A 19,846-nucleotide genomic window follows, 5' to 3' on the forward strand; every position below is an offset into this window, starting at 1 on the left:
ACGGACGTCGCTGGCTCAGGGTTGGTATCGAGAGAGGCAAGGACGGGCGCCTCTCATGCAGCATCGTCCGAACATTCGCAAGTATCAATGGTTTCTTAGACTTACTATTGATATCTCCTTAACGGAACGACGAATGTGTTGACAACGTTGTTGAGAATTTCGGTATGCGCAACGCCATGTCCATGAGCCGTCAATGACGATAGATTCTCGACTGGGCTGGTGCACCTATTACCAACATGCTTTGTCTGATACAGCACCGGGCGCAACTTGCAGGTAGTTTACCAATAGTTGCTACGACTAGGTGACCTGTACAAATTCCTGTTGCAAATGGCAAAACATTCGTGGCTGACAGGCGGAGGTCGAAGGCACTCAGAGACAGATCTAGACCCTGACACTAGCATCATCATGCTAGCTACAACGCGTATCGGACCTAGTTATGCGCCGTGAGTAGCCTAGACCTGCACCACGTCTAATCTCCACCAGTCGCTTCGGGCATCGTGGGCGGAGCCTTATGTTTACATTTAACCGCTTTTGGAATGACATGTCCACGCCCGTATCCGTCTCTAAACTTCATAGCTATGGTAGCTGTACGCTAGACAGTCATTCGGAACCCCCGTTGATCCACGATGGCAGAATTTTTAAGAGAACTAGGAATCTGGATTTGTAGCCCGTACGTCTTCACCACCAGTCTTTCCCTACAAGTGTTCAAGTCGCTCTTTCAGTGTCCTTTTGTGTCTCTCATTCTTGTGTGCCCATATTGCTACGATGCAAAGTCTCCTTCTGCTGCTTACGGCCGTTTTGGCTGTAGCATCCCCTTTTCCAGATATCGAAAAACGTCACAACACGCCCACTCCGCAATCCCTTATTTGTGGGAAAGTAGGCTACGACAAGCACAATCCAAGTGCATTCCTCGTTGATCACAAGCACACGTCTCTGAAAAGATGTAAGAAGCTCTGCCTGTCCAATACGGACTGTGAGAGCTTTGCATACGATACAGAGAATTGTCTACTTTATAAATCTGGTCTGGTAGAGAACTTTCATGCCGCCAGGGGGAGCTCCCACCGATTCTTTGATATAAATTGCTCGTTTCCTAGTACCGCTTCCAAGTCCTGTTATAGAACTTCTTCGACGGTGATTACGATATCGCGTGGAGTATCAACTACGTCTCTGGCGATTTCGACTCCCAGCCCTGTTGTGTCTTCTTCGAGTCTGTCGAGCTCCTCTTCAGGGCATGTTTACATCCGACTAGTCGTGTGCTAAATGTGGAATATAAGCTAACAGCTTATAGAATCTCGTTATCAGTCTCTACGCCTCTACTGTCTTCGTCGTCTGTTTCCGTCGTCTCGTCGTCTTCGACTCCTTTCTTAACTTCTTCCGATGTCTTGTCAACTCCTACCCAATCACCGTCCGGGTTGTCAACAACCTCCAGCGACGTTCTTTCCTCATCCCCCTCTCCTGATAGTTCCATGTCTAGTACACCCGAATCATCTTCAGAGACACCAATCTCTACTCCAGAGCCTACTTCTGAGACTCCAACTCCGACGCCGCAGTCTCCCACAGAGACGCCAACACCTACCCCAGAAACCCCAGTTGAGTCCTCGTCAAGCGAAACTCCTACTCCGAGCGCGACACCAACTCCTGCACTCCCAGCCGGCTGCACTCTAATTGATGTGATCCCAGTCGCTACCAATGCTGTTGTTCAAGGCGGCTTCGAAGGCTTTGTAAGCTCCACGAACAGCCCACCATGGTCCCGCGCCAACAGCTTTGCTGTGTTCTACAGTCTCGCATCCTTCGCACGCGAGGGCAAAGCCTTTGCGTATGTCACTCTTTCTCCTCATCTGTATCCGCGCCGCTAATACTCTAGCAGTCTCCTCCAAAGCCCTTCCTCTCCCACCTCTGCGTCCGAAGTCTCCGTCTTCCAAACGCTCTCGAAACTCGACACCACAAATTCATACACCTTCACCTTCTATTACCGGCCATATGTCCTGGATGCGTACTATAACGCGGCTAACCCGGCGTACGTGGCTGTCTACCTGGATGATGTGCAGATTGCACGCGCGCCCATTACGGCGCGCAGTGTTCCGTATCTGCCATTCACTGTGACGGGGATTGTGCCTGCGTCACAGAATCCGGTATTTAAAATCAAGTGGGAGGACCACCGCCCGCAGAGTGCATATTCGAATTCGCAGATACTGATCGATTCGGTCAGTTTGGTAAATGAGCGTGTTGCGGCGCCTTATAAGGAGGTATCTTGTCCGGCAGGTCGGTAGGTATGATAAATACCAACAGTTGTGTTTATAGTATAGGCCTGACCGCCTTTCGGAGGTCAACTTTTGGTTTTCCATTCATTTTCTTCTGACTGTATATATTGCAAGTTGAAAGCATAATGGATCTAGAATAAGATCTAAATATAGAACATAAGCTAGTAATTCGTACTATATAACACACCAGCACTAGCTTCATGGGAGAAGGGTCTAAATTCAATATCTAGGTCTATCTTGATAAATTTCATTATACATGTCTATTAGAACCAATTTGCTCAAGTATACTGAGATGATGGATGAATGAGACAGTTATGGAAAAGCAGTTATCGAAAGGCATTTGTGGTAAAAAAGTAAATTCTTCTTCTCATCAAAATAAACAGCGCTTACTCTGGATTGATCACTGGTCAACGGCATCACTGTTTCTTCTCTCTCACAGACCGCCATGGTATAAGTAGACTTCCCACCATAGTGGCACATCCAAGTGCAATAGCCAGAGACCACGTCGTAGTCAAGCTCTTACTCACTCCCTCCAATACCTCTACAAGTCTTTCAGGAGCCACCCCATCCATGATCCCATTCAGCCCTGTCTGCGCGATATATGCCGGCGTCAACCCAGGCACAACATCCTGCAGCCTACGGGTAAGCTCATTTGAAAAAATGACTTGTGCAATCGCAATGAACACGGCTGGCCCGATGCTCTGCCCGAACAAAATGATGCCAATGCCTAGATTGATGTCGGCTGCACTGAGCATGACCTGGACGGCTGCTTGGGGCCCTTGGAACCCAATCCCGCCACTGAAGCCGAGCAGGCCTGGGTATATGATGAATTTAGCGAAGGAGGTGTTAAGGTCGTAGGTGGTGATGAGGCCTGCGGCGATGGGCATGAGGATGGAGGCGAAGATCATGAAGGGTGACCAGTAGCCGAATGTTGTGGTGCCGATACCTTGCAGAACGAGGCCTATCAGCATGCCGGCAAGGATGGGGGCCATGAGGTAGCCGCTGCTGGCTGGAGACTGTTGTATATGTAAGCAGATAGACGTACACAAGGGACGGGAATTGAGCCGGACCTTATTCTGTACAATCTGATAGTATATTGGAAGGTACCATTCCAGGACATTAGTCATGGAGTTTGTGCACATTGTGAAGAAGAATCCCGCCATTACGGTGCGGTTCTTGATGATTCGGAAGGGAAGGACGGCAGAGTCTCCGCGGCGGTATTGGTTGTATAGGAAAGCTGTGAGCAGAACGACGGATACGACGAAGAGCCCTATCACTCTCCCATCCGACCACGGATACTTCACTCCTGCCCAAGACAGAGTGACAAAAAGAGTTGTCAAGCAAGGAATTAGGAGACAGTTACTGACGAGATCCAGCTCTTTGATCTTCTCTGCCAGCGTGAGATTATCTTCAACGCACGTTCTAGGGTCTGAGAAGATGAAGACGAGAAGCATAAGTGCTATGCCGCCAATGGGCAGTGATATCCTAGGAAATGTCAGCATTACTTATCTCTTCTGCAAAAGTTCACACCTACCAGAAACACCATCTCCACCCCACGGACTGCGTCAATGCCCCCCCAATAATCGGCGCACTTATTATAGCACATGACTCCATGGCCGCCATCAAGCCAGCAAACAATGGCCTCCTATGCAGCGGTACAATATGCACCAAGACTGCAAAGCAACCCGACATTTCGCCCGCAAATCCAACCCCTGACAGGGCCCGTCCGAGGATAAATACAATCGACGAAGGTGCCAAAGCGCAGGTCATCGCCCCGATCAGGAAGATAATGTTGTTGAATATCAACACCCCTTTGATCGGAAACAGTCGATATGCCTTCGCAAACCCGAATTGGAATGCGCACGAGCAGAGCCTGAAGGCGGATGAGTACCAGCCCACGTCCGTCACGGTCTTGAATTCGTCGGTGATGCTGGGTACGGCAGTGGCGACGATGTTAGCGTCGAGACCACCTAGAATGAGTATGACCCAGAGTGTGATTGTTATGAACCAGAATTTGGTGCCGGTTGGGTACGTTGGCTCTTCAGGGGGCGTCGATGCACTGCTGAGTGATGGACATTCTTCCAGTGTCTTGTCAGAGGCCAACGTTGATCGATCTTCCTCGTATTTTTCCTGGGTAGAGAGGGTTTCTGGTACAGTTTCTGTCGCCATCTTGCATGTATACAAGGAGGGGCAAGTGAATGCGTTGTTTCTGGCAATGAAAGGCTGTATCAGGTTGTTGCACACTACTGAGTGGCTATGGATAGCACTTAAATATAGTTGAGCATAATAATCGATCCTTTACAAGTACGTATATGAATATTTTATCACTTACGCCTTGATATTCATAGAGTTATTATACCATAGAGTAGAGAGGACTTGAGGTAGTGACCTCGGCTCGGCATAAGATTCGACTCTGAAAACACACTAAAAGGGAAATCATTCCAACCGACGGTTACTGACACAATGGTTGGCCAACCCACACCGACAACATGATAAATCGCGCTGCACCCTTGAAGCTAATAACTCTACTGCGTACTTGACACGACCCGTGACGGAGAAGGGCTGGAAATCGGTTCACGCAGATAAGGTGCCTCATCCAAGTACCTGCATGGATGGATGAGTGCCACGGCCAAATTTGGCCGTACACTGACTATGCTATGCAGGGCCATCCACGTTAGTTAGCGTGGCAGATCTTGGCTGGCAAATCGGTCCTTATATATACTATGTAGATGACCCTATGCATTCAGTAAGATCGTGGGTAATTAACGATACTAATGGCCTGATCAGATAAGAAGCCTGGAACAAATTTTTAGATTAAGTAGATGGAGCCTTCCCAATCCATGCTAAGAAATACTACCCTGTATCTCATGGTACTCCATACCACCAGAGTTGGCTAATCTAGAAGCCGTTACACTACACAAACTAGTGAACGTGTAGCAGGCACGGGACGATCCTTACTTGCGCCGTCTATGTCCACCACTCTTATAGCGTGCCATAGTTCGAAGACGTCTTTACCATTTTTGTTTACCAAGCGGTATTTCTTGGTCATCGTTTGTCAAGAACTTTCGTGATTGTGGCCTATGCATGTTTCAAAGCCAGAGTAGCTTCGAGCTAGCATCGAAGTAAGCGAATGGTGCAATCCTCGTGCGTGTTGGAGGATTTGCTATTAGATAATAATGTATAAAGTCTATTTCTGCTAGCTCCATATACAGAAATGATGGAGGCATATTTCACAGCACGGCTCCATGGCTACGTAATAGGAGTAAAAGCCTTTCTTGACACGATCGTCAAGAGATATTTCATACGGTACGGCACGGCACGTGCCATGACCTACCATGGTATGCCACAGTGGGGCCAGTAGGGGCTAGTGATCTTATATGACTATTCACACTTTAACTGCAATACTCAGAACACATAATAGGGAATAAAATACTGTCTACTAGAAAGTCAACGAGTCCTGTGTGTAAAGGGTTACTGGAATCCCCGTATGATGTAATATATCGCTCCCCTCGTTTCAAGTTATGCACACGTATTATGTCACCTTGCAAGAGGTCATGGTGTCGATATATAATTTTAGAATGGCTTCTGAGTCATTTTCCATCCTAATACTCGGGTTTCGTCAATTTTGAGCGATATATACCACCTTCTGACTGCAGAGGTCTCTGAAGTGGATTTTGTGATCAATACTCACACAGGGAGGGCTCATAGACTTATTTTCTATAAATAGATGACACTAAAATACCTCGAACTAAAGTTTCGAAGCACATACATACTATGCAGTGAGTACACATTGCCCTGGCCGGATGGAGTGAGTGATATGTCTGTTGGGAGCAGATGCTGAGGTTTAGAGTCTAAAAATGGAGTTAGGTATATTATAGAGTAAAGACGAGTATAGAGGAGTAAAATTCAGATAGTATTTGGCCGTCAGGTGGCACTATGTTGAATAGGATCTGTTTCATATGTGTCTGTGTCTGTGTCGTGTTTGAGTTTGAGTTTGACCGCGTATGTGCCCTTGTGTCTCTTCAATTTGCTTGTGCTGAAGCGGCTTGTCCTCGTCATCAATAACTACAGATGGCTATATATACGTATGAGGCATATCCACGATGGGTGCCTGGTCCATGCGATATATAATTTCTTATGACTGGTGGAATATAGCCTATACATCTGTCTTAAATGACAGCTGACATCTCATCATCTGGGTCGACAAGTATCCCGCGCCCAAACAAGCCATGATTGCAGTGTATCCCATGTGGGATTATGAGTGTGTGCTCGAGATGGTCATTCACAGTCTCTCCAAAGACAGTCTCTTCAAAGAACGCAGCGTCCTTTGTTACCTTGATACCGACATTCTTCATGGATGTTCGAAGGGTAATTAATTTATCTAATACAGGCGCAACGCAGCTTTATATAGTTCTTTCTGAGGTTTCTGGGCACTCCTGGTATCAACTGGGCTTGCTAGTGCCATCCATTGGATGATGAGATATTCATAATACGTAACTAGACGTAGGTGTGGAGACCATGTATATTCATGTGTCACGAAGAAGCTCTACTGGAGTAAATAGGCCTTGTACTAGCTGCCCAACTATTCAATGAAGTCCGTCTATGGCGATTCTAATACAATAAACATATTCTTAGAATGACTTCTTTTACAGGCACCAGGAGGCTCAGAAGACGTTGACTTGGTTTAAAATATCAAGAGAATGAGGTTCACCGGCTAAAGGTGCTTAAAAACATCGATATCTCCCATCATTATTACACAAGTAATATAATATCACCACTCCAACTTCAGGGGCTTACGGGACTTATCATACATGAGTTTGTTAGAACATTGATCATAGTCTGCTGCATGAGGCACTAGTATCTTAGCATAATGGTGGAAGTGACTCAGAATACTGTTGTAGACGCACTGGAGGTCTGCTTGTCAGATACGGTCGACATCACTTGGAGCTAAAAACTGAGAGTAACTTCGTCAATGATCGTCATAATTCCAAACAACGTCAACAGAAGTCTCGCTCTGGACTACCTACTATATAGTTCTTTAAATAAAATAAGCTTAGTCGTCTCACTTGCTCGTAATTCCGTGTGAGCCTCATAGACATAGCTTCTGTATCTGCAACCATAATACCGCGTGCACCAACAATTCTGGGACTGCGGCTCCCAGGTCTGTCTTGTATTGCCCGTTAGAAAAAGAGCTGCTTAGCTCCAGACATGTGCTCTGTCACGAACACCCTTCAGCTAGTGTAATCGAGCACGAAACTCTGTTGCTCCTCTTCACAGTGACCGTTCTCATCAGCTAGAATTCGTACGTCGAAATCACATCTCGACTCCATCTCTTCCACATCACGAAACGTCTTCGTATTTCCTCTTTCATAGTCTAATGATCAACAATAGCTCCAATGAGAATCTTGGACCAAGCTGTACTGAAGTCGCTACTTCCATAGCAAAACATTGATTGCTGCATTCGAAGGCAGTATGAGTTCGGCGGGAGTCAAAACGTCTCCATATCTATCGGATACTCGCCCCCTTTTCACCCTAAGTCACTTTCTATCTCATACATCATGCTCGTCACCTATCCAAATTGCAAAGTTGTCTCTTTGGTAGAAGGTAGACCTAGAAGGGGGGCCTTTACATATGATCGCTTCACCGCCACTACTTGACAAGAGTCGTAGCATCGACTCCGGAATAGATATGGCATTGCGTAAGCAAGTCGCAGCATTTATGATGAGTAATGATACGACTGCACCTGATAAAATGTCGCTAGCATAGATGGCGATGACAGGGGCTGTATTTTGCATCACTGGTTAGGTCGAGAAATTTGCGAGCGTTCTACGACTATGATAGGCAATTGGTGGGTAGGATTAGGGAGAAAACCTGGACTGTGATGGACTTGCTTCTGTTATAATTAAATGCTCCATGTAAGACATGCACGTATTTCCGTTCTGACAAGATGATAACATATATGCAGAGCTCAAGTACATTCCACAAGCCCAGCAACACTACCACTGAATCACAGTACCAACAACACCCACCCTAAACCCTCCTCAACACAACCATCCTTCCCCCCTCCTCCGCCCAATTAAGTATTCCAAAATCATCCAAACTCACAACCTGTACCACCCCTTCCGCCCTCAACCTCTCAACCTCAGCCCTATACCCCCCACTCTCAAACACCTCCCCATGCACCGTCACAACAACCAATCCACCCTTGACAGCCAACCTCACAAACTCTGCCAAAACCCCCGGTCCAACATGCGCCTTCGTAAGCGTGCCCACGCAAAGCACAACATCGTAGCTCTCGTCCGGCTTTGGAATCCTCGCATTTAGATCTGCGATTGCTAGGTCTTGATAGATGCCTGTCTTGCGAGCTGCTGCGGCTAGCATACCTGGGCTGAGGTCTATGCCGTCAAGTAAGAATTTGTTGCGCAGAGATGGTGATGCTGCTAGGCAGGTGCCGACAAGACCTGTTCCACAGCCGGCATCGAGGATTTTCAGTTGGCTAGGTGGGTCGGCAGGGAGGTTGGCAATGACAGTCTCGACAGCCCGTCGAGGGGAGGCGTAGACGGATGCAAAGTCCTCATCGTAGGAGTCAGCCCATTGGTTGTAGAACGAGTTGTTGGCGTCCGGGGTTCCGTCCAGGGTGTATGCGCGGTCGAGATGTTCTTGAAGATTCGCGGGAAGCGGTTTCGATGATTGTGACATTTTTTCCTTCGTTGAAGAGAATTAATTATTATATTGGAGCTTGAATATTGCTCTGTGAGGCGGGCAAAATTTAGCACGTCTTATGGCACATGCTCGAATAGTGACATCAGAGATAGTTCGATTCGCTAATATCACATTGGGTCACTCTCTTGTCTGTTGTGCTTAAAATCCTACGGCTCGCAACTAGGTACCTCGCAACCCCGCTTTGTCAGAACTCGCTAAAACAATCGGATCAGATCTTACTAGAGCTTAAAGATGTTCCGAACCATTCCTACTTATCCCTGCAACAGGGGTTTACGGGTAGTCACCCACCTGATCCCGGTACAACCTCCTGCGTCCGATAAGCACCAACATATGCCTAACCTACAGATGTGGCTTTTACCACAGGCAGAATGGAGCCATATCTTTGTGACCGGACTCTAGAACGAAGATTTGCGTATAGCATCTAATTAGTACTGAGACGGGCCCTCCCTTTCTAGTCTCTTGTACCTGTACATATAATATCATACCCGCAGATCGTCGGACAGTTCATGGGTTCTGGATAAACATTAATTTGAGCCTAGATCGTTACCGAGCTGGAAACAGGGGGATAATTTTTCGTAGGTATATGTGTGTTCATGTAACCTCTTCTGCCAACAATCTAGTAAGAGCGCACAACGGGGACGGGCATATCGCCCAGCTCTATATTATTCATAGGACAAACTCACTTCAATGACGTCATTTCTAACATAAAGCTTACTTGGTAAATTTGGATCCACTCGTCTCAAACTTGAATCAGACAATTTTAACGATGCTCGTATATGCGATGTCTTTACCATCAGGGTATCTCAACATAGACCATGACCTCTACAATAACGTAAGCACCACCGCCAAAATCGTGCCGAGTAACACTGCTGGTGTCATTCTGAGTCTATCAGATCCTCCTTCGTCACCACCGTTACCCGTGTTGGCATCTGAGCCGCCGTCATTGTTTCCAGGAGTGTTGGCACTCTCGTCGGACAAAATCTTGAGCTGGAAGTTAACCTCGTTGCCATTGGTGCCGTAAACCTTCATCGGCAGCGATGTTGCAGTAACCTCGACCAGTTTGCCTATTTGTGGGTTGCTAACACCATTCCGGATCATATCTGCAACGCCGTCTGGTTGTGATGGGATATCGAAGCTTTTGCTGAACGCACTATTCGTGATCAAGTCGTCTGAGCAGGTAGGAGCTTGAAGAGATGTGGCAGTACCGTTGGCAGACTCTATCAAAGTGATATTTAGCTGGCTGTATTGAGATTCAAGATTGTCGAAGTCAGTCCGGAGGTTGACAGTGCGATCAGAGTGGATCACCACAAGACCATAGTCCGCTTCTTCTTGCGAGTACCTAGAATAAGTTTAGTCAACCATCTAGTCAAGGGCTCGGCTGACTCACTCGTATACTAGACCTCCGCTCAAAACTGTCATCTGTGGACCATATAGAGCTTGAACTTCATCAAACACCCTGGGCTTGACCTCATTGCAGCCATATTCCGAGAAGAAGACTGGGACCGTCGTATTCGAAAACATCGTGACCAGATCGTCGTATCCAGAAGTGTCGAAAGTTGCATCACCTCCGCACCAGGAATAGGAGTTCAGACCGAAAAAGTCAGATCGGGTTTGGTCGTTCTGGTCACCGTCGATAGCGCACTGCAGATACTCCCAGCTGTCCTGAAGGATCTCGCGGACGTCAGCAGCCGAGTATCCGACTGGTATAGTTCTTTCAGCATGATTGGCAATATACTGCTTCAAGTCACGTTGGACGGCCTGCAAATTTCAACTTATTGTTCGTCGCATCCATTGAATACAAAGCTTACCCGTATATATGGCGGATTGTCGGCGGATGTCCCGACGTCATTCATGACTTCGTTCGCAGCGAAGAAGCCGAGGGTGTTCGGAAAGCCTTTGAACGCTTCAACGACACGGAATACTCGTTCGAGATAGCCGACATGATAGGAGCTACTAGGATTCGAACGATCAATGCTCTCTCCGCCGAATGGGGAGTTGACATCCTAGATATCAGTGTCAGTCGTATGCAACACGAAGCTATACTCACTCGTACCATGAGTATATATATACCAGCTGCATTAAAGATACTCGCGCACTTGTCGTGGTTTAATGAGGGGTCGATATTGTACACTCGGATAGTGTTGACCTATAGCGCAATGATCAGCATTTTCATCGCTCAATCCAGCAGTTTGAACATACACCCAGATTCTGCATGACAATCGCATCGCGCAAGCACACATCACCATCACTGACAGGGTTAGAACATTCTGAGGAAGAAAGGAGAAGATACGGTCTCACGTGAGCGCATCTGAGCCTTCTTGTGGCTTATATCCAGCCTGACCACCAGGCTGATAGTCTACACCAAGAAGCATGAATCGCGACCCCGTGGAAGCGATGACAAACTCCTGCTGGCGAACTTCGACAGGTCTGACAGCATCGGCGACGCCCAATGCCGCTGCAATGACTGCAACGAATCGCAGAAGCTGTTTGAAACGAATGTCAGCTCACGTAGTCATAGTGGTCGATGACATGAAACTTACAGCAGACATTCTTAAGTCAAGCGTATTGCAAGATGAAATACCCGATTATGATACTATGAGTCGCTTCGATTCTGCCGCCAGCGCCGCTCCCAGGAGGGAGGCCTGCTATAAATGAGTGACGTGCTATTATCACCTTAATTTTACTCCAATATTGCCGTCTGTAGCAAAGTGAATGTGTACGGAGAGCGAGTGAAAGTTGATGTTTGGCAATCGCAAGACAAACGAGCGACGACGATGTGAGAGAAGTAGTCCGGGACGAAGCCAGGGAGGAAGGCGTGAATTGATTAGATCCGTGTTCCGCCCAGCTGTTCCAGATTGCTTTCCTTGCGGGAAGGCGTATGGCTGCCAAGTGGCCAAGCGGCGGGGGGCGCGGTGGACATTGTGATTGATGGATGGATGTCGCTATCGATTGTCGCTATCGTCGCCGCTGCAGCACTAGCTTCTAACTTTGAAAGGACATGTTTCGTCTTTGATGAATCAGGAATGTCATGGTCCGGGCGTGTTTGATGTAGTACACCAAGACATGGGTATGCGGCCACATAGTGGCCTCTCAACCACTCGACTATTTGATACATACCAAGGCTTACATTGCCACTCACGGAAATCTGGCAGAACATACACGCTATTGGCAATGAACACTGCCACCTTTGCTTTCATTCTTTGCCTCCAAGATATCTATAGACGACAGAAAAGTCTTTGCCTGCGCAAGTCGAATCCGCCTGTACTGCATCATAGACCTTGGCTGCTTCCTTTCCTAAAACAGTCTTAACTTCATGTTCTTCACAAGCCTTCAAGGCCAGTCTCAGGTCTTTGTTGGCCAGCGACACTCCAAATCCCCCCTCGTAGCCCCTGCTCGCGGGAGAGCCTTCGATAACGCCAGGAACAGGATTATTGACTTCACTTGGCCAGCATCTACCAGTGCTAATGTTAATCATGCCAGCTAAGGCCTTCGGATCAAGTCCCCACTTCACACCCATATGCATAGCCTCAGCAGTCGCGATGTTGTTCAACGCGAGTAGATAATTGTTGGCAAGCTTTCCCTTGAGACCAGATGTCGGCGGTCCGAGGTGGAGGACCTTCTTTCCCATCAGGGACAAGATCTCTGTGGCACGCTCGACCAGTTCGTCCGGAGCTCCGATCATGAAGGTAAGTGTGCCGGCGCGCGCACCAACAACGCCGCCTGACATAGGTGCGTCAATGAACTTGCCTTGTTGAAAGGCTGCTCGAGCGACCTCTGCAGATGTCATGGGATCTATCGTTGAGCAGTCGATGAAGAGGCGACCTTTGGAGATACCATCATTCAATAATGTCGGAGGCTCCAGCATTGACTTGTAGACGCCAAGCACATGACTTGGCTCTGGTAGAGCTGTGATGATAGTTTCCTGAAACTTGTTAGGAACGAGTCCGCTTATGCAGTTGTCAAGACGAAGATCGGGTGTGTTAATGTTCAGAGGATTGGCTATATGATAGAATAGAATCATGACAGGATTGCGTGAGCAAACCCAACTTAGTCATTAATGGTACTTGGGAAAATCACATTCATCATAAAATAGAAGTAAAAGAGGTTGAGGTAACATACCGATTTCTCTGCAACCTCTCTCACATCCTTGGCGACGGTCAAACCTTCACTGCCAATTTCTTGCAACAGGCCGGCTGTTGCTTTGGCGTTGATATCGTGCACGAAGAGGTGGTCATCCTTCGGGAGCTTTGCGCGTAGGTTCTTAGCCATAGGATATCCTGAGCTTATCAGTCGAATGCTCTTTTGAGCGTCACATGATTCGCGTCAATTTACCCATACGACCGAGTCCAATGAAGCCCCAATTGGCATGTGGGCTCGGTGAGGTCGAGAACGGCTTCTGTGAGACTTTACTTGCCACGAACGGCGTGCTTGGCCGTACGGCTGCTCCAAATAGTGATGCCAGTACCCTCATTTCGTTGCTTCAGATGACTGGAGTCGAGGCAGGCGGGTGTTGGCAAAGAGAGGTACGAGTAATACGAGGCCTGACAAAACCCCCCGATCGTCCTTCCTTGGGCCTTAAGCCGAGGTCACCCTGCCACAGGCGGCACAGCAAATGCGTCTGCCTGCATAGGTAGGTTACAGCGGACCGAACCGCTGCGGTATTATGTCTTCATCCCAAGGAGACGTCTCTGTTCAAATGCTTCAGCAGAAGCAAGTACTGTTACATTTGAGTTGTTGTCAGGATGGAGGATGAAAAGCGAACGAAGAATTTGCAGCGGTGAGGGAACAGCGACAATCTCCGCACGTGCCACATAGGCGTGTTTGCCGAGGATTTGAGGCCTGAGGCACTCATTTCATTCTTCCGGAATTAAATAATGAGAAAATATCAAGGTCACTTCTTCGATCTATCAACGGCAAAGTATACGCAGGACAGTCGAGACTCTTGAATCCATAGTGTCGATTCCGCATGAACCCTGATTTTTCATCTCACAATGCATTGCCATGATTGCCAGCCGTGATCATGTAATATAACGCCATTGCTATGCAACCGTTTTCCGATTCTACGTCCCGCTGAAATGCTTATCACACCGACATAAACATCCATCCTCAATCTACCTGTACAACTTCGCTGGGTACCTGAGCTTTCGCAGGTTTTTGGGGCTTCTCCTTCCCGTCGGAATCGTCCGAGTCATCAATGTTTCGCATTTCCTTCTTTGTCAACGGCTTTTTTCTTGTGCGACCACTGGGATCTACACGTGGGGCACTGATTGCTTCCAGGTACTGTTCGTTGTTCAATGAGGAGACCAGTTTCGGATGGTCCGGGCCATCGGCGTCCTTGTGAAGGAATAACTTTTCTGAGTACTCAAGATATGCATCCCCATGCTAAATTCTGTTAGAAAGAAATTGATTAATATGTGCAATGATTTTACCTCTTCATCATGATATTTCAGTCGTGTCCATGTGTCCTCTTTGGCCTTCCTGAGGTATTCCTTGGTTGAAGCCATGTCTACGTTGTCTCCATCGAAAGATTTGATTGACATTTGGACAGATCGTGGCTCGGCAGCTTTGGCGTTCTCCGCTGCTTCTCGACGTCTATTAGACTGCTCTAGATAGCTTGCAGCATCAACATGGTGGAATTGAGGACGCATTTGTACAACGCCAGTAAGCTTTGACAGGTGAAGCTCATCTGCTGTGGTTAGAGTAGTTCATATAGAGAAGCGTCAATAAGACTTACTTTCTCGAAATGCTCCGAGCATATACATGGGCTTACCCTCTTGCTCTTTCAGTATCTGGCCCCCCAAAGTATGCTTGTTGTAAACGCGGCCGGCACGATTGGCTTCTGGAAAACGTTCTACCATGCGCTCAATGTCGCCTTCTGGATCCGCACTCGTCGTTGTACGAGCTAGCCCGCGAGGAATCGGCATACGATCAAACCCAGCGGTGGCGCCGAATGTGCTCTGGCCTTCATCCTTTGCCTGCTTCAACGCCTCTCCCCACCGCACTCCCTTCGTCTTGTCAAATTTCGAGCTTAATTCGATGGGTACGTCGACCTCGACAAAGCCTGCCTTCTGCTTGATACGCATTTCCAAGGGTTCCGTGTCATTGTTGGCATTATAGGGAAGGTCCTTATGTCGATTGGGATACTGCAAGAGATACAGTTGCTCACTGATCTCTTTTGTAATGAATACATCATACTCTGCGATGACAGGATCATCGTCTGCCGATGGCGCTCCTGTTGATCTTTGTGAGCTTGTGGCATCCAATTTTCTTTTCTTTTAACATACCTGGCATATTTCCAAAGCTATGTTGTCAGCTCAATAGCTGAGTCGCAAAAAAGTTTAGAGCTCTTCCTGGTCCGCGCGCGGGGCTGCCGATTAGGAGGATAAAGGGCGGAGTAGCGCGCGTCATGTCGCGCGACGACCGTCTAAAGTCCGAGCGGGTAGCTTAGCTATAGTATAGTTCTGTTGCCCCACGACTTCAAGGTCCCGAGTAGACGACTTTATATTGCTCCCGCTGGGTAAATTCAACCTTTTGCTACCAGATGTTTGCCTTATAAAGCTGTAAACTTGAATCTTCTCCACAATGGCGTACATTGCACCGATACACCGGCCTAGCAGTGTTCGCCATGCGTTGAAGTTGAACTTCCTCAGCCATGAGGAAGAGTCCCTAGTGGTCGCGTAAGAGATTCTTGCTGTCAAATTTTGGGGTCTCACTGACTTTCCGGCTATAGCAAGGCGAATCGTATCGAGATCTATTCGCTCACACAAGATGGCCTTCTCTCACTGCAACACAGCAAGGCTCTCTATGGCAAAGTTACTATACTTCAGAAGATACGCCCGGAGTCCTCGCCCACCGACCACCTCTTCATCGGTACGGACCGCTATATGTACTTCACAGTGTCATGGGATCCCGACTCGAGACAGCTGAAAACAGAAAAGAGCTATGTGGATCTAGCAGACAGATCAGCACGAGAGTCGCAGACAGGCGAACGATGCTTGGTAGACCCAACATTAAAAGTCATGACTTTGGAGATCTTTGAGGGTATCTTGACCGTTTTACCTATAGTCCAGAAAGTTAGAAAGAAAGGACTACCAGGCGAATTAGGCTCTTTGTCAGAACCTATACAATATCGCATAAGCGAAATGTTTGTACGATCATCAGCTTTCTTATATCCGCGGTCGCAAAGCGATAAGCCGACGATAGCACTGCTATATGAAGACACACTTGGAAAAGTACGTCTGAAATTACGAGAGATCCGGTACCCACCTACGATACCCGACGGGGACACTGGGTCTGGCGAGCTAGACATTGTGGAAGGTATTGATGAGGAACTTGAATTGGGAGCCAGTCTTCTTATACCGGTCGCGGCACCCTCTTGTAAGACCACTCCTGCTCAGGCGGGTCAGTAGCTGACAGTATCAGATGGACTACTAATTATAGGCGAAACATCAATTATGTACTACAGCGGCAACACAAAAGAGGTGACTAGGCAGGCTCTAGATGAAGCTACGATATTTGTAACATGGGAGCAAATCGATAGTCAGAGGTTTGTTCTTGCGGACGATTACGGGCAACTTTACTTGCTGATGCTTGTCGTCGAGGACGACGAAGTCGTGGACTGGAGGTTAGACAATCTGGGAGAGATCTCCCGGGCTTCGGTTTTGATCTATCTAGATGACGGCAACCTATTTGTTGGCTCGCACCAGGGCGATTCGCAAGTCGTCAAAATCTCGGAACGGAACCTTGAGATCATACAGACATTCGCTAATGTAGCGCCCATCCTCGACTTCACGATTATGGACATGGGCAATCGTTCTGGACAGGGTCAAAGCAGCGAATACTCTTCAGGACAAGCTCGTATTGTCACTGGTAGCGGCGCTTATCAGGATGGAAGTCTACGAAGCGTGAGGAGTGGTGTAGGTCTCGAATATCTTGGAGTAGTCGGCGAAATGGACCATATATCCGGGCTTTTTAGTTTGTCATCAGACCAACAATCACCACAGGCTGATACCATATTGGTGGCATTCATCGATGAGACTAGGATCTTTCACTTCAGTCCTGACGGAGAAGCCGAAGAGAAAGACGAATTTAAAGGCCTGGTCCTGTCGGAGAGCACTCTTCTGGCCCGTAATCTGCCCCACGGGCGCTTGCTTCAGGTGACCAGTAGTGCTGTACGCATTACAGACCTGGATAGTGGCATGGTGACGTCTGAGTGGAAATCTCCATCCAAGATCACGGCTGTCGCAGCAACTGATGAAAGTCTGATCGTTGCTCTTGGCGGCATCGCACTGGTCAGTCTGCAATTGAAAAACGAGATACAGGAGCAGGCGAAACAGACCTTCTCCGAGGATGACCAGGTAGCATGTATTGCTTGCTATGGTGGTGTGTGCTTTGTTGGATTCTGGCAAGGAGCTCGAGTGGCCGTGCTAGATACCACGTCACTGAAGAGCATCAAGTCTGTGTCGGTGGCTGAAGACTCTGTTCCCAGAGCGCTGCTCGTCGCACAGATGTTCGCAAATCAACCGCCGACACTATTCGTGGCTATGGCTGATGGAAATGTCCTCACCTTCTCTGTAAATCCCCAAACCCATGAGCTCTCTGGCCGGAAAGCGATCGTTCTTGGTACCCAACAAGCCAACTTCACTCCGTTACCCCGGGGAGATGGACTGTTTAATGTTTTCGCAAGTTGTGACCACCCCAGCCTGATATACGCATCAGAAGGGAGGTTGGTGTACTCCGCAGTGACGGCTGAGAATGCCACCTCAGTATGCGCATTTGACTCAGAGGCATTTCCGGAAGCTATCGCGATTGCAACTCCAGAAGAACTTAAATTAGGCCTAATCGATAATGAACGAACAACACATGTACAGACGTTGCAAATCAATGAGACGGTGCGCCGCATCGCATATTCTCCCTCCTTGAAGGCTTTTGGCATGGGTACGATCAAGCGAAATCTCAAAGACGGTGTGGAATCTATACAGAGTCATTTTCAATTGGCAGATGAGATCTTGTTCCAGAAGCTGGATGCATACGCTTTAAACCCTGACGAGCTAATTGAGAGTGTCATGAGATGCGAGTTGGATGATGGCGCTGGCCAGACGGCTGAACGTTTTGTTGTGGGAACGGCGTATCTCGACGAAGAGCGAGCTGAAGCTACCCAGGGAAGGATCCTGGTGCTTGAGGTCACAGAAGATCGAAGGCTAAAGGTTGTTCTGGAACACGCTTTGAAAGGTGGTTGTCGCTGTCTCGACATGGTTGACGGAAAGATAGTCGCGGCGCTGATCAAGACTGTAAGTTCGATTTCCTTGGAAGAACTTTAGCATACTGACTTTTGACACAGGTCGTTGTCTTCGCTTTCGAATATTCAGCTCCAGGAACACCACAACTAGTCAAGAAAGCAAGCTACAGGTGCTCTACAGCACCAATTGATCTTTACGTATCTGGCACTACCATAGCGATTGCGGATCTCATGAAGAGCATCACGATTGTCGAATTCAAACAAAAAGATCTCGGTCTACCTTGCACATTATCAGAGATCGCTCGCCACTTCTCTACCACATGGGGTACAGCCGTTGCCGAAGTCGATGAAAACGTGTATCTCGAGAGCGACGCCGAGGGAAACTTGATTGTACTCCACCGAGACTTGGATGGTGCAACTGCGGACGATCGCCGGAGATTGCGCGTGACCAGTGAGATCCTCCTCGGTGAGCTAGTCAACAGGATAAGGAGGATCGATGTTGCGACGACAGGTGAAGCCCCCGTGATCCCCAAAGCATTCCTAGCCACGGTAAGTGCCAGGCATAACACAATCCCATGCCACCATCCGTATCCGAACGCACTAAGACATACGACAGGTCGAGGGCTCAATCTACCTCTTCGCACTCATCCACCCATCGAAGCTGAATCTCCTCATCACGCTCCAGAACAACCTCGCCGAATGCGTTCAGACACCCGGCAACGTCCCCTTCAACAAGTTCCGCGCCTACAGGACACAAGTCCGCGACACCGAGGAACCATTCCGCTTCGTCGACGGCGACCTCATCGAGCGCTTCCTCGACTGCAGCCCCGAAGTCCAAGAGACTGCCGTACAAGGCTTGGAGGCCAACGTCGAAGAAGTTCGGTCTATGGTGGAAGCGCTGCGACGTCTGCATTAGGCAGGACAGACGAAATGCGCGAGGCCCCATCGCCCCAAACCAACCAAAAGTACATACAATGAGCAGCTGCTAAGAAGAAACAGATAATTGCAACAGGTCGTTTGCATCTAGCAGACCCTGCTAGCTCCTTCTTCCTCATCCTTCTCGCCCCAAGTCTGGCTTGAAAATTGTATCACACTTCACTACGTAACTTGCGTCTCCCAATTTGTCCCAGCAACACGGCATAGCGCGTCCTTGCCTTTGCACAATCACCTTCCAGTCTTGCCTACTGGAGATAGTCTGCCAATCCTCATACCAGACCACATTACCATGCCGTACTCGATACACCTTAAACCCCCCTCCCGCCCCTGCCAATACATACCTATCCACATTCCCAGCTCTTCCATCATTCCCATCCATGAAAACCCACACGAAAAATAAATTACCACCACGATCCGTAAAAGTAACCCTCCTCAGCAGAATAGAGAGAATTAAGAAAATATGCCCCCAAAAAATGTCACTTACCCCTTTTTTTCCCAAATTTCGGGTCGTTGGAGGACAGGACGAGGACAGGACAGGACAGAACAGGACAAAGGATAGAAAAGTGAAGTTCTTTTCAAAGACATCAGAATTGTGATCTTGGATAGATTCAAATGAAAACAAACCATATAAACGTAAAGAAATAATACCTCACCATTATACTGTAGTAGCAGTGTTGATTCTTTTTCT

General features: G+C 48.1%; 7 protein-coding genes across 7 annotated transcripts; 2 read left to right on the forward strand and 5 right to left on the reverse strand.

Annotated features, from left to right (window-relative positions):
- Nucleotides 1-1,466: 1,466 nt before the first annotated feature.
- Nucleotides 1,467-2,270, forward strand: EJ05DRAFT_504098 (uncharacterized protein; the record flags this gene model as incomplete). Its single annotated transcript, XM_033747518.1, has 2 exons — nucleotides 1,467-1,816; nucleotides 1,868-2,270. 2 exons carry the CDS (start codon nucleotides 1,467-1,469, stop codon nucleotides 2,268-2,270), a joined length of 753 nt encoding a protein of 250 aa, XP_033597015.1.
- A 354-nt stretch (nucleotides 2,271-2,624) lies between these two features.
- Nucleotides 2,625-4,663, reverse strand: EJ05DRAFT_520722 (permease of the major facilitator superfamily; the record flags this gene model as incomplete). Its single annotated transcript, XM_033748747.1, has 4 exons — nucleotides 2,625-3,277; nucleotides 3,332-3,746; nucleotides 3,796-4,339; nucleotides 4,621-4,663. 4 exons carry the CDS (start codon nucleotides 4,661-4,663, stop codon nucleotides 2,678-2,680), a joined length of 1,602 nt encoding a protein of 533 aa, XP_033597016.1. The 3' UTR covers nucleotides 2,625-2,677.
- A 3,476-nt stretch (nucleotides 4,664-8,139) lies between these two features.
- On the reverse strand, nucleotides 8,140-9,087 carry EJ05DRAFT_145127 (S-adenosyl-L-methionine-dependent methyltransferase). Its single transcript, XM_033739272.1, has one exon. The coding sequence runs from the start codon at nucleotides 8,958-8,960 to the stop codon at nucleotides 8,292-8,294; it is 669 nt and encodes a 222-aa protein (XP_033597017.1). The 5' UTR covers nucleotides 8,961-9,087; the 3' UTR covers nucleotides 8,140-8,291.
- Nucleotides 9,088-9,594: 507 nt separating this feature from the next.
- On the reverse strand, nucleotides 9,595-11,855 carry EJ05DRAFT_145154 (uncharacterized protein). Its single transcript, XM_033739273.1, has 7 exons — nucleotides 11,525-11,855; nucleotides 11,283-11,467; nucleotides 11,184-11,232; nucleotides 11,038-11,130; nucleotides 10,793-10,987; nucleotides 10,372-10,742; nucleotides 9,595-10,323 (listed from the first exon to the last, which is right to left on the reverse strand). The coding sequence occupies exons 1-7, from the start codon at nucleotides 11,531-11,533 to the stop codon at nucleotides 9,807-9,809; spliced, it is 1,419 nt and encodes a 472-aa protein (XP_033597018.1). The 5' UTR covers nucleotides 11,534-11,855; the 3' UTR covers nucleotides 9,595-9,806.
- A 154-nt stretch (nucleotides 11,856-12,009) lies between these two features.
- EJ05DRAFT_479538 (uncharacterized protein) lies at nucleotides 12,010-13,735 on the reverse strand. The gene is made up of 2 exons (XM_033744691.1): nucleotides 13,104-13,735; nucleotides 12,010-12,906 (listed from the first exon to the last, which is right to left on the reverse strand). The coding sequence occupies exons 1-2, from the start codon at nucleotides 13,251-13,253 to the stop codon at nucleotides 12,178-12,180; spliced, it is 879 nt and encodes a 292-aa protein (XP_033597019.1). The 5' UTR covers nucleotides 13,254-13,735; the 3' UTR covers nucleotides 12,010-12,177.
- A 45-nt stretch (nucleotides 13,736-13,780) lies between these two features.
- Nucleotides 13,781-15,367, reverse strand: EJ05DRAFT_514031 (uncharacterized protein). The gene is made up of 4 exons (XM_033748491.1): nucleotides 15,269-15,367; nucleotides 14,719-15,216; nucleotides 14,414-14,670; nucleotides 13,781-14,366 (listed from the first exon to the last, which is right to left on the reverse strand). Exons 1-4 carry the CDS (start codon nucleotides 15,273-15,275, stop codon nucleotides 14,091-14,093), a joined length of 1,038 nt encoding a protein of 345 aa, XP_033597020.1. The 5' UTR covers nucleotides 15,276-15,367; the 3' UTR covers nucleotides 13,781-14,090.
- A 39-nt stretch (nucleotides 15,368-15,406) lies between these two features.
- EJ05DRAFT_145236 (uncharacterized protein) lies at nucleotides 15,407-19,206 on the forward strand. Its single transcript, XM_033739274.1, has 5 exons — nucleotides 15,407-15,661; nucleotides 15,715-16,361; nucleotides 16,407-18,274; nucleotides 18,325-18,771; nucleotides 18,839-19,206. Exons 1-5 carry the CDS (start codon nucleotides 15,567-15,569, stop codon nucleotides 19,136-19,138), a joined length of 3,357 nt encoding a protein of 1,118 aa, XP_033597021.1. The 5' UTR covers nucleotides 15,407-15,566; the 3' UTR covers nucleotides 19,139-19,206.
- The last annotated feature ends 640 nt before the right edge of the window (nucleotides 19,207-19,846 follow it).

Source organism: Pseudovirgaria hyperparasitica, assembly GCF_010093815.1.
Source record: "Pseudovirgaria hyperparasitica strain CBS 121739 unplaced genomic scaffold EJ05scaffold_16, whole genome shotgun sequence".
Taxonomy (NCBI): Eukaryota; Fungi; Ascomycota; class Dothideomycetes; order Acrospermales; family Acrospermaceae; genus Pseudovirgaria; species Pseudovirgaria hyperparasitica.